Raw genomic sequence first — 12922 nt, 5'->3', positions numbered from 1 at the left:
GCAATAGATTCAGAGTTTCAGAAAGTCGAATCAAACTCATATAAAGGTATGGGAGATTGGTGCCAAAGTTCTGAAATGGCTACGTATATTTTCAAAGAAACTGTTTCCTGCCTCTGACTACGACACATATTGATCAGTTCGTCTGGTAACTATTACAATGATTCAGAAGGTGCATTCGTTTTAAAAGAAATGGTAGTAATCAAGGGATGCACATAACTAAAACTTCCACCAACTTCGGGCACTGAAAATGCCAGAATGAAATCCATGTTGGACCGAAACAAAGATCAAGTTACTAATATGACCTTTTACACCAGCTGCAAAAGTCTTCAAATAAAATAAAAGAGTTACATGAAGCCTGATCATTTAAACTATCTAAGCCACTAGTCCCTAAATTGAGACTTCTTTTTTGCCAAATACATAGCTAACAAAACCTCGGCTATCTCAGTCAGACTAGGGAATACAAAACTACCAGATAAGTTAAAAATCTTTACAGAAACCTTTTGACCTTGGCTCTGTTGATGAATGCAAAAGGTCCATCGAGCTTTAGAGTCCCAGCAATATGTAGTAAACCAGCGTGATGGGGAGCGCAATCAGCATTCCAAAGATTACCCTGAAATCATTAAGCATTCTATCAGAAACATGTACCATATAAATTGAGAGAGATGCAAATTATGGAGTACTTTAACAGATAAGAAAAATTGTGATTCAAAGCTCAGACTAGTCAATGAATTTCTCAAGCATAAAACTGTCAGATCTAAGACCAATGCCACCAACCAACACCATTCAATTGAAACAGGAGTCAGTACACATAGCAAGCTGTAAATGTTACAACGTAGGATCGAAGAGGCATTTGAGCTCTTAATAAAGCAGGATGAAGAAAGAGCGAAGTTAGAGTATGTACCCTGTGCTAAGAATATCAGGATGCACGTTGTACTCCTTGGCAAAAACAAATGGAACAATTCCTTGAGGAAGAGCTGCCTGCAGTTAAAAGTGAATAATTTATTACAGCAACTACCATCTCTCATTGGCTCATTAGTACCAACTATAGCCAACCAAATGGCGGCAAGCACGCGAAGGAAATTTTGTGTGGTTAAATTTCTTAGTCGATGTCTTCCTCTTAGCTTAGCAATGAAATGTTAAGTTTAGTTCCATGCTAGTTTCCAGTCATTCACATCAAAGAATAGAAAGACAAAGGACACAATTGAGTTAGACTAATCCTCTAGCATAAATTTGATGTTTCCAAACTCATTACTTATCTCTTCAAACATGACATTTCTGCGTTAAATTTGTTTACCTGCACGATGCCGATATGTAAGAGAACGCCTCTAAGTCCAACAGCAATTGAGGCCGCAGCCATGACAGCAGGTCCTGTAACAAATCTGACAGCCATTGCAAATGCAGCAACTGAATTGCCACAGGCAATAATCCTTGGTTGCAATGCCATAAATAAACCTGCGGTAATAAAACCGATTTCCTTAACACAAGTTTCAGACTGAAGAGATGGTAGCCATAAAAATTTCGGTTGGAAAGTGCACGGACAACTTCCATCATTAAGGATCACAATTAGGGATAAAAATGAAATTAAACATGCTACAAGTTAGAAACTTGATATACCAAGACTGAACATGGCCATTCCAAGCCCTGCATCGGATAGAATGGAGATTGAGTGAGCGATAATTGCCGGCATTTCAATATTCCACCTGCAAAAAGTAGCGACAAGATTCTAGGATTCATGCATGAGCGAATTCGAGAAATAAGAGAAAAGCTTGTTTTGGGGTGACCATAACCTGAAAGAAACTAGAGACCAGATGACACCAATCAGGCTGGAGTAGGTGTTTGGATTTCTAATCAGCTTTCGCCAGACCATGATCAAAATAAGCCTGGTCATCACACTGGCAGGAGGCATTGAAGTCGGCTTGATTTCCTCATCAGCCCCAGATTTTGGGTGGAGTTCAGCTGTGGAATTGGAACCGAGCTTCGAGAGACTAGGCCCATCCTTCTGCAGAGAGTCCATTCCCTGAGTACCAGCTCTGTTCTGGAAGCTGAAGTCATCGCGACCGTATACATCATAGGCATCTAAGATCAGAGAAACGCAACATCAATAAGCAGCATAAAGTAATCATATGGGAATTAGAAAAGAATGCAGAGATAAAAATTGCACCCCACAAGTTTAAGCAACTCAAATAAGCAACATCATGGCTTTTTATTTCTTTTTTTCTTCCCCTACAATCATATGTGAATGCTGTTGTCAAGTGCAGAAGCTAATAAACAAAGAACAAATTTTGTAACATTAGAGCTCTATGTTGATGTCCTCCTTTGAAATGGAAAAGCAGAGAAATGCAATTCATTTTGCTTGTTTGATTCCCATCCCACGAAACTAATAATATCTGTTGATATTCCAAGCCCACAAGAATAACCATGATATTTACCACCAATAACAACAGACCAAAGGGTCCACAGACAAGAGATCATGCGATATCTAGAGAGAAACACAAGCCATGGAACAAATCTTAAAACGTCCAAAGGCAACAAAACACCCAAAGCACAAACTTCAACAACAACAGACAGAAAACATATATCTACGGCATAAAACAGAGCACCAAGTGGTCACCTTTTGGGTGGTGATCGGTCGGGTGAGCTGCTCCCCCATGCTCATTTCCAAATTCCCCCCCTCTAAACACGTGAATCCCTCCCTCCGACACCGGCGATGCGCTCGAGCTCCAGACAAACATGTGCAAGTCCTTCCCCCCCTCACCCCCAGCCACCTTCTTCTTCGGCCCCACGGGAGAGAATATCCCGGTGCCCGGCGGCGCCGGATAGCCGCCCGCCACCCCATTCGCCTTCGGAAACCCCGCCGCCACCGCCGCCGCCGCCGCCCCACCGCTCTCCTCGTCGAAGCCCGCATTCCCGAAGTTAGAATGCCTAGGGCTCACACCACTAGCGTTCCTCCCGTTCACCATCGAATAGAAATCGGTGTGATTGAAACTAGACCCCCTCGGCGTCGGGTTTCTCGACGACTGAAGGGAATATATCTCGGCATTGGATAAATTGGACGGGCGGGGAGTGATGGAGACGCCGGAATTCAGCCCGTGGGATCGCCGGGAGTATATCTCCGAGCGCGAGCTCGTCGACTTCCTCACCGTGACGTGGAGCTTGCCATCCTCCCCAACCTCGGCCTCGGTCTGCAGCGGCTCCTTGCCGTCGAGGGAGATGATGTCGGAGTCCACCCGGAAGGAAATTATCGAGCCGGCCGTGTCGGGGAACTGCTCGGTGATCAGAAGCTTAGCTCCCCTGTACTCAAACAAGAAGAGCATCAATGTATACCAAATTATGCATTGGAGGACAACGATTTGGACCATGAGGCTCCCCGAATCCGAGCCATACATTCCCTTCAACAAGGGAATGCCCATCACCAGGGTGTTTGGAAGCGTGGCAAGCGAGAAGAGTGTTATAGTCCACTCCAAGCAGCCTCTGGAGCTGGCTTTGGCCCAAATGGCCAAGACCGTGAGGACGATGAGCTTCTGGAGGGAGTCGGCAGCGATGAAGCGGTAGTTCATGGCGTATGGGTTGTTGGTGGAGATGAAGTGGAATGAGAGGAGGGGGACGGCGAAGAGCGCGACGAAGCGGTTGATGCCGGAGCACTGGTCGGGGCTGAATATCCTCCACCATTTGACGGAGCCATAGGCCAGGATCATGGCGACGTAGAGCGGGACTACCGCCGTGAGGACGTGGTAGAGATCGGCAGCTGAGATCATCCTGTCGACGAGGTTCGGAAGAGAAGTTGGAGAAGAAAATGAGCTATCGATTTGGCTTCAAACGACAGAGCAAAACAGAAGGAAACCCAAACGCCGAGCTCTCAAGCTTTTGGTTTAACTCGGGACAGGTATACCAGCAAGAAAGCCAGAGAAGCAGACCCAAGATGGTTTCTTTAATGAATGGGAGCTATCTCAGATATGTTCTTGTGCCAGAAGAAGAAGAAGAAGAAGAAGAAGAAGACAGGAGCTCCACACAGTTGCGCTCTGCTTCAGAATCTCTTGGGCCCAGAAGAGAGAAAGAGAGAGAGGACTGGTGGTTTGAGTTGGAAAGAAGGTGGCTTGTCCAAGGACCAGAAATGATGCTAAGTAGGTGGCTTTAACAGCACCGAGTTGGTGGTAATGGAAACAGAAAAAGAGAAACAAAATCAGAATAAAGGCTGCACAAAGGCACCTAAAATCCAGCAAAAGCTCAGAGAAATGAGTTTGCTTTGTGATAACAAGCAAGAGAGTCTCTTCTTTTTTTGTGTGTGTGAGGGTGGTGGTACTATTGGTCGTTTTTAAGTGAAATTATGCCGGGTTTTCAAGGCAGACAGGAAGGAGATATGGGCTTCTTAGGAACTTATTAGCTTGCTCCCATGGCCTTATTATTCTCTAAAGGGATGGGGAAATGCCAGCCAATGAGAAAGAAAAGCCCTAAGGGGAGTAGGGTTCAAGTGTGGAAGGATAGCAACAAGCATAGGTTCACAGAATCCAAAGGAACCTCGGCCCGTCAGGATTCTCTCTCGATCTACTACACTGTTGATACCTCTCGTGTCTCAGCAGCTGGCTTTTTTTTTTTTCTTTCTTCCGTTTTTTTGGTTTTTGTTTCTTTTAACTTTTGAAGGGAGAAAGTGAGGGAACACTGAACTAAATATGGGTCATGTGCCAGTTTTCTGCAATGGAATTGGATTTTGGAAGAAGGCCTGGGATTTTTTTTGTCCTCCTGAGAGGGGAGCAGGGAGACACCAGGTTCCGTCCAATCAGTCATATTGATAAAAAATAGTATGATATGAAATTTGGCTTATAGACCGACTTGGTTAGAAGTCATGGGTCATCGGTTCTGACTAGGGGTCATCGGCTCTGACTGGGGTCAATTGCAAGTCTTTCAAGTCATGGGTCACCCAACATCCCATAACTATGATATGACCAAATTAGATTTGCCCATATTCTTTCTCTCTGTAGCATTTGTTGCTGGTTGGTGGTTGGGGTCAGACCAGGTCTTGTGAGCTGGCAGATTAGAGACCAGGTCTTTGGATCAAGCATGGCTCCGTAACATGAAGATAGCCAAGGTATTCATGTGGTTGGCATTGAAAGATAAGCTGCAGATTAGAGAATGGATACCTGGGAGGGATGACAAATCGACCAGAGCTACATTTTCTGCGGTCTCTCCTGAAAGTATCAATCATCTCCTTCTACACTGGGTAAAATTGATCTAGGGGCTAGGGCTGTCTTTAATATTGCTTGGGTATTAAAGGCCCCAATCCTCTATTTGGAGATTGGAGAAAGAATGGAATTTGTGTTCCTTTCTTTAGAGATATTATACTGGTGGTAGTGCACCGCATCAATCATGCATCTCGATTCTTATGGACTCCATACATATTGCACTCGTCCCAGTTTATTCCTATGATGCACCACTAATATGATGCATCTTTTAGGGTTGTATTCGTAGTGATCAGGGGTGTATCTTTTGCATGAAAAAAAGATTTACTTATGTAAATCTACCATTGAATCACCCACTATATATCTCAAGGCGCTCTGAATTCTATCATCCATCTATGTGTGTAGATCTCATAGCAACTAGTGGATGATCCAATGGTAGATTTGTGTAAAGAAAGGTGAATTCTTTCTTTGTCCTCGGACTTTTTTCTAAAAGCTTAGGACCAACCATCCGTGGTGGTGGTTTGCTGGTGCATATGGAAAGAATGCTAGGATTCCCATCCAAACTTGGATGCAGCTATCATATGTTTTATATCTTGGGGATGTCTTTATATTGGAAATAATTAGGGGTGTTACTCCTCACCTTTTGTGAAAAGTAAGAGAAAAGGACTCAAGACACTCAATAAACATCAAGTTGACCTCCACATATCCATGTCTGAGTTGAGATCTTACTAATCATAATTACTTTTGAGTAAATTTAATAAATATCCTCCCTGTTATATTTCATGCATATTGCTATAGCCATTTGTTAGAGATTGAACATGGTGAAGATCTATTTACTAATCCAAACAAAATATGTGCATCTCCATGAGACTTGAGAACCAGAAAAGCTTGACCAAGAGTTTATTTAGCAGATATGGGAATACCAATGGGAGGCCATCCAACTAGACAGACACTTCAATAGCTAAAGAGGATCTACGCTGGTTTGGGGTCTTTTCTTTACTAAAAAAAAAAAATCTAAACTTTAAAATTTAGTCCAACCAAGGTAATGGATGTTATTGTTGTTTTATAGCATGTTAGGATTAAAATTTCTACAAAAACAATCAAGCAAATCTAACAAACTAAGATGATTTCTTTTCAATCGTTAGATGAATTTTTTTACATCATTTACAACCAAGCAATTTTTGCCGGACTGTTGAGGCACTCATGTTAGTCATTATCATAATTTAGAACTGCAAGGGGTTGGTGGTTGGGTTCAAGCTCAATTAAATACGGACCAACTCCAATGGACTTCTGGTCCATCTAGATAAACTGAATTTTTTAGCTTGCCATGCCGCATTATAGGCTCAAAAAGGTTTTTAAATTTATTTTTCCATCATGTTTAATCAAAATCTAATGGATGTAATTGGCTTGGTTGTAATTTGATAGATCAATATCCGATCAAGACGAAGTTTTAAAACCTATAGCCCACATGCATATCATACCTTTGGGTATGAGCAGGTCCACCCCACCCCCAATTGCATCTCCATTCCACCAACCCACATAATTGCAATTTGAATTCAGCCATATAGATTTGCATAATGTGAATATCAAATGTTCATAATTGGCATATAATTTGGCAAGATCACAGTGGATATTTGAGTTGCGGGGTACCTCACCTGAATTACCAGATTGTCTTGAAGATACATCGATGGCAGATGCGATCGAGTGGATTTATTCAAGGACTCTATAAAGTAGTCGGTTTAACAACAGCAGCAGCAACAACAGGCAAACTTATGCCCCATCCACGTACCCTAATTATACATCTGACTCGAATCCTCAAATCGGACCAGGTACAGGTCAAGTCCACTAGCATCTCCAATCTATCGGATACATAACACGAATCTAAATCCAATGAAATCGATATGCATAACACCAATGCCAAATGTTCATAATTACTATGTGGTCCAACCAAGCCAGTCCTTGGAGTTGTTTGATTGACCACAATCACAAACCCTAGCCAGGCAAATTGATGAAGCCAAGTGTATGGACATTTACCAACCCTAGTCCTGCTTGCCACAAGCCACAAAATGCATTGAAGCTCTTCAAGCCCTAGACAAAAAGCTTACATGTCACCATTCCCTCCAACACCTTGTTCCCCAACTCCTCTCACACCTCAAAAGAAAAAGAGAGAAACCAAGTCCACCTGAGAGACCACATGATGATGTGGGCAGCGAGAGGTACGAGGCAGCTGTCCCAGAGAAGGGCAGGGAATCTCGCAAGCCATCCATTATTCCTCGCATGCCATGGGAGCCTCGCTTTTATATTATTATTTTTCTAGCTTTATGGCATTCTCTTTCCTCTCCTTTTCTCTCCTTTAATTATGGGGGTGAAGGCAGGCGGCGCCGCTCTCAGAAGGGAGAGCAGAGGGCGGAGGGTGGAAGCCATTATTTTTCCGAGTGCTTTTGTGTCGAGGAAAAAATAAATTGGACGGCAACCGCATCATTCGCGGCTGCAAAAAGGAAGAGACCCTTTTTCCGTATGTCAAAGAAGATTTAAATAAAGAAAACCAGAAAGAAAAGTAATCAATTTCTCTCCCTTTAGCCCGGTCGGATGCAGCTGGTTCTTTGCTGTATTCGCCATGCCTCGAACAGAGAGAAAATAATAAATTTGGAAGATGGAAAGAGAAAAAAAAAAAAAAAAAACTCGTCCACCTTCTCCCATCATTGATTACTCAACCCAAAGACAAATAGTTTCTTAATGTATCGTAGGATATGCATTAGAGTTTTGAACAAATTATAAAACTTGGTGATCATTATTTGCTAGCCCAAGTTTTCCAAATCTATGCATGTTTATGGATAGATAAATGGTAGGATAGATTGGATTTTTTCTCTACGATCCTTGCTTCTTCTCAATTTTATGCGCTTTTGTGCTCCAGCTTTATTAATTTTATCTACTCTAAAGTTTTATAATTAGCTTTTTTTAAAAAAAATTGTTGTTGAATCATTTCCTGTCACCTTTAGATTTTGAAATTATATAGTTTTGAAAACTTATAATATAATCCATTGTTTATTAGCTCAATATTTTGAAGGATTTTATGTTGTTAAATATTTTGGAATCATATAATTTTAAAAAAAAATAAAATAATATAAGCACTATGCATTAAATTTTATATAATTTATTAGAATTGTTAATCGATTATTTATTAGCCCAAGATTTTGAGGTTATATATATTGAAGGATTTTCGTTTGTTAAATCATTTCCTATCCGTTTGAGATTTTGGAATCGTATGTTTTTGAAGACTTTTAAAATGATATAAGATGATTTATTTATATGATGTTAGATATAAATATTAATTAAATAGCTTAGGATATAGAATTCCTTATATGTTCATCTATTAAAAATAAAGAATAAAAATAACTCAAAAGAGAGGAAGAGGAGAGAATGAGTGCCCCTGCTGCCTGCTAAGTAGTGATAGTCTGATGGATCGCCTGCTCTAGAAGACCTTTGGGCATCATTTGAAGAAAGGAGAAGAATACTAAAATGTCAAGGTAGTTGGGTTCTAAAGTAACTAGGTTGCTAATGTCATTATGTAGGTGAACCCAGATCAGCCTGTTTAATGGATCCAATTGTACTTAACACCATAATTTATCTAAATTTTGATAAAACTTTCTTTTATTATAAAATTACATTAAGAGCTTGTTCGTGTAATCTAACAGCATTTGTGCTAATTTTTATAATGAATTTATAGACTGTAAAGCTCATTTAAGCATGACTCTAAACCCAACAATCCTCGGCCTGAATCTTATTGGAAGAAAAAAATAGGAGTGGTAATTTACTCCACCTCATCAAGCACCTGACCCTTAGCGGATTCAAAGAGAGGGTAAAATCTGTTCCGAACTTAACTCTGATATATATAACTCTTCGCAAATTTTCTTTGTGAAGTAAAAAAAAAAAACTAATATGCAAAAAAAAATTAATTTTTGTAGCTTTACTTAAGAAGATCTGTCGAATCTTCTCTATCTAACTCTACCCCCCCAACCTATCTACCTACTTGACCCATACCAGACCTATTGTCATCCCTAGAAAAAAATCTCCATAGATTTTTTCTTCCTCCTGCAGACCAAGAGATCTACATACTGAGATTTAGATTCGGACTTTGATAGACTTTTATAAGATGTTGGGTTGAGTGGGCCAATAGGCCCGAGTCCTATAAGATATTCTTACAGGAGTATCCAAATAGGCTCCAAAGGAACATAATTTTCAATGGCCAGCAAGCTAGCTTATGTTGAAAAAGTTGATTTTGATTTTGCAAATAGAGTGTCACCTCCAAAAAGAAACTAATTGTCTTACAATGAACAACTGCAAATGCTAGATTTGAATTGCATATGGAAACATATTATTAGATTTACAAGAACATTCTCTCGATATGTCTCTCTTTTCTCTATCAGTAATATTTAAAGATGTATGGCATTAATATGTATATTTGTGTTTCAGTATGTTCATCAAAGAGAGGTTTTAGGGCTCACCTATTTCATTGCCAGTTTGTGTGCAGTTCAAGTTTTATATGATAGAGATACTTGACAGTCAACAACACAAGTTAGGTGAAAAATTCAGTTGGAGGCAAAGTGAACATAGACTATGCCTCATATCATGATATATCATATATTATAGAAAAGATTGTCAGCTTTGAATCAATCTTTTCTTACTTTATACCTTCCTTTTGCCATCTTTTACGTATATCTCTCTCTATTGCTCGCATGATTTGATGCAACTCCATTCTATCATTTATTCTTTCTAACATCTAGAAACAGAAAAGCTAACACATATAAATAATCAGAGCTAATGCACATTCTAAATTGTAATTGGGTTTCAACATGCATATGGATGAACAGAAGGGTAGTAACTTTTTCCCTATTCTAGAAGAACATCTACTTTCGGCATAAAGAAGCAATCAGAATTTGAATCCTAAACAGATAAGACTTCAACACATTTTTTGATGCTTTCATTGGTTTGTTTCACTAAATGCTCCGACCATACACTTTTATAAAACCGACGATCTTCCGTGTTAAGAGCTGATTCGAGCAAACAAAAAACTAGATTTGTGCATGATCAAATGATACCTCAATTCTTTAACCCCCCATACTGATCTCTCCCTCTCTTGTGATTTGATTGGGGGAGTTGTTTTTTTTTCTTCTTAATTACACAATAATGGTGAGAGAATCACCAGCTGGATTTAAATCCAAAAGCTCTTCTAGCTAAGCGCTAAGAGTATGATGCTAGTAATGGTATTTCTAGTTTACTTGTCGAGTATTTTTAAACATCATACTCATGGAACAAGGAGAGCCTGTGTCAACTTGTTTAACAGTTTCAATAATATTCATCAATCAATAGTTCATCCAAATGTTCATAGCTCCTTTTCAATTTGCTTTAAAATTTTATGGACATGAAGTCAATTAAATAGAGGGCCCTTTGTGATAAAAATTGATTGTCTTAGAAGTTATATTGAAGATTGCCTTAGAAGTTATAATAGATAATGCAAAATATTGTACTAGAATTGCATGGGAAAAATAGTTTTGGATTTACGGACATGTTCTTTCAATATATTCTCTTTTTCTTTATCAATCAAATGTGGAGAGGTAGGACATCAAGGAGTATATTTACAATTGAGTGTGTTCATCAAGGAGAGGGTTTAGGTTTCTCCCTAGTTCATGATCAATTTGTATGTTTTTTAAAGTTTTGTATAGTAGAGATACTCCATAGTCATCGACATGTGAGCAATTAACTGAAAGCAAATCAAGAATGGATTGCACTATATATAAAAGTGTATCTATATATTCGAAAAAAGAATCAATCTCTTCTTACTTTATAGCTTCTTTTTTCTATTTTCTTTACAAACTCCACTTTTACATGATGTGGGGCAAGTCTCTTCAGGCAGCACAAAATCTTAGTACCATAAACAATGGGAGAGGCAAGGCATAACCCAATACCTAATTGGTTGTAACATATATTTTGTCTAATGAAAGATTACTTTTTTTTTTTAATGATCTAGAAGCATACCCACTTTCGGCATGAACAAACATCTAGACTTTAATTACCTACAGAAATTAAGTTTGAAAGCACTTTTTGGCTCTTCTATTGGTTATTGCATGAGATGCTCCAACTAACGCTTTTCATCTATAATTTCTTTTGTTGCATGGAGATTCTACCAAAAAAATAAACATGTATGTGCATAGTTAGATACTTACAAATCTTTTTTTCTTATTCCTTTTTGTGGTTTGATTTGCATAGATGTATCATAATTTTTACTTTTTTTAATACTTTTTTGAGAATAATGGTAGGAGTGCCACCACTTGGTTTTATAAATGAAACTTTTCCTAGCACACGCACTAAGAAATGGTGCTAACCAAAAAGTCCCAATATTTTTGATTATAAAAAAATATTGCTGAGCTATCCACATGGGAGATGCACTATATGACTTTTGTAAATTTTTGTGCATTTCTTATCAAGTTCCAATGGAGCGAGCAAACAAAATAAGAGGTATACATTTGTCGCATACCGCATGTAGGTATCTTTATCTATGAGCACTTCTACTAATTGTTCTCTAGGCATAAGCATAGAATTTGTAGATTAGTTGTTTAAACCTAAAAGTGTGATGTTCCTATTTAACAAAATCTGAACTAAGGGGATGAGGAGAGGAAAAAAACAAACATTTTGCTATATCTTTTCCCACTTCTAGCTAACTTAGACCAACCAAGAATGGATACTAGGTCGGAAAAATCATTTTTTAACCACCATGCATATTTTAGTAATCTTGCCACAGATTTCGCATTATTAACAAAACAACATTTGGCCCTCTTCAAGCTAGCAAAATATCATAATCAGCAAGGATAACTAAATCTCATTTTCACATGCATCTATCCTTGCACATTTGGTATCAGCATGGTTGTGTAGTTGTAGCTTTATACCTTTTGCATAAACCAGGAGCAGGCCATGCAGCTAAGAAAATTGGGTGCGAATACATCTAAGAAAATCTGAAAACAAAATGTCCCTCAAAGCTCTAGGTACATGGCAAACCTTGGATTATTTGCCACACCAGACCTGCCAATTTGCACCCATCCCAGATTGAATCACCAATCTTCGGAATCCTCGGGATACCTCTTGCAAATAGAGAGATGCAACATGGACCAAGCCTGAACCAAGAATATCTAAAGCTTTCCATAGGATCACTGCAACAACCAGGCACTAACATTATGAAATTGGAGCTGATGTCCAGCCCATGTACATCACTACCTGCAGAGATCCAAAAGCAGAGCCAATATCCTCATGGAGCATGGTGCAGAACAGAGGCTATCTGGTATGTACAAGTATTTCTAATTGAGGTACTGAATCCTCAGCTGCAAGCCTTTAAACATCATATTCCTGCTCAGATGCATTGAGAAATGTACAAGTTCTGATGCCTAAACTTTCAAGAACTAGAATACAAACCATCATATTGGACCAGCAATGCAATTCAAGCCAAACTTAGATAATACAGATTTAGGGAGAATATTTATATGCAGGAGCTTTGTACCTTATCAAACTACAGGAACACAAAATTTCAAACCAAAAGTTGAACCCGAGAGAAGTTTACTGTAAATACAAAATATACTGCAACAATATTAAGTACCAATTGTTTCAATTGCCTCAAGAATGTTAAAAAAAAAATCCTAATGAATTAACATAACAACTGATGATAGCACATCAGCTGTAATCACCATTGCACAAATACA

General features: G+C 39.0%; 1 protein-coding gene across 1 annotated transcript; it reads right to left on the bottom strand.

The window, feature by feature from the left end:
- Window positions 1-223: 223 nt before the first annotated feature.
- LOC103706233 (putative auxin efflux carrier component 1b) lies at window positions 224-4431 on the bottom strand. The gene is made up of 6 exons (XM_039124742.3): window positions 2612-4431; window positions 1788-2076; window positions 1615-1700; window positions 1295-1452; window positions 902-978; window positions 224-610 (listed from the first exon to the last, which is right to left on the bottom strand). The coding sequence occupies exons 1-6, from the start codon at window positions 3753-3755 to the stop codon at window positions 544-546; spliced, it is 1821 nt and encodes a 606-aa protein (XP_038980670.2). The 5' UTR covers window positions 3756-4431; the 3' UTR covers window positions 224-543.
- Window positions 4432-12922: the final 8491 nt, after the last annotated feature.

Source organism: Phoenix dactylifera, chromosome 8 (assembly GCF_051530095.1).
Source record: "Phoenix dactylifera cultivar Ajwa chromosome 8, Ajwa_hap1_PhDact_Kaust_v1.1, whole genome shotgun sequence".
Classification (NCBI taxonomy): domain Eukaryota; kingdom Viridiplantae; phylum Streptophyta; class Magnoliopsida; order Arecales; family Arecaceae; genus Phoenix; species Phoenix dactylifera.
Note: the sequence above shows the minus strand (reverse complement) of the source record. Positions and strands in the feature narration are given on the sequence as shown.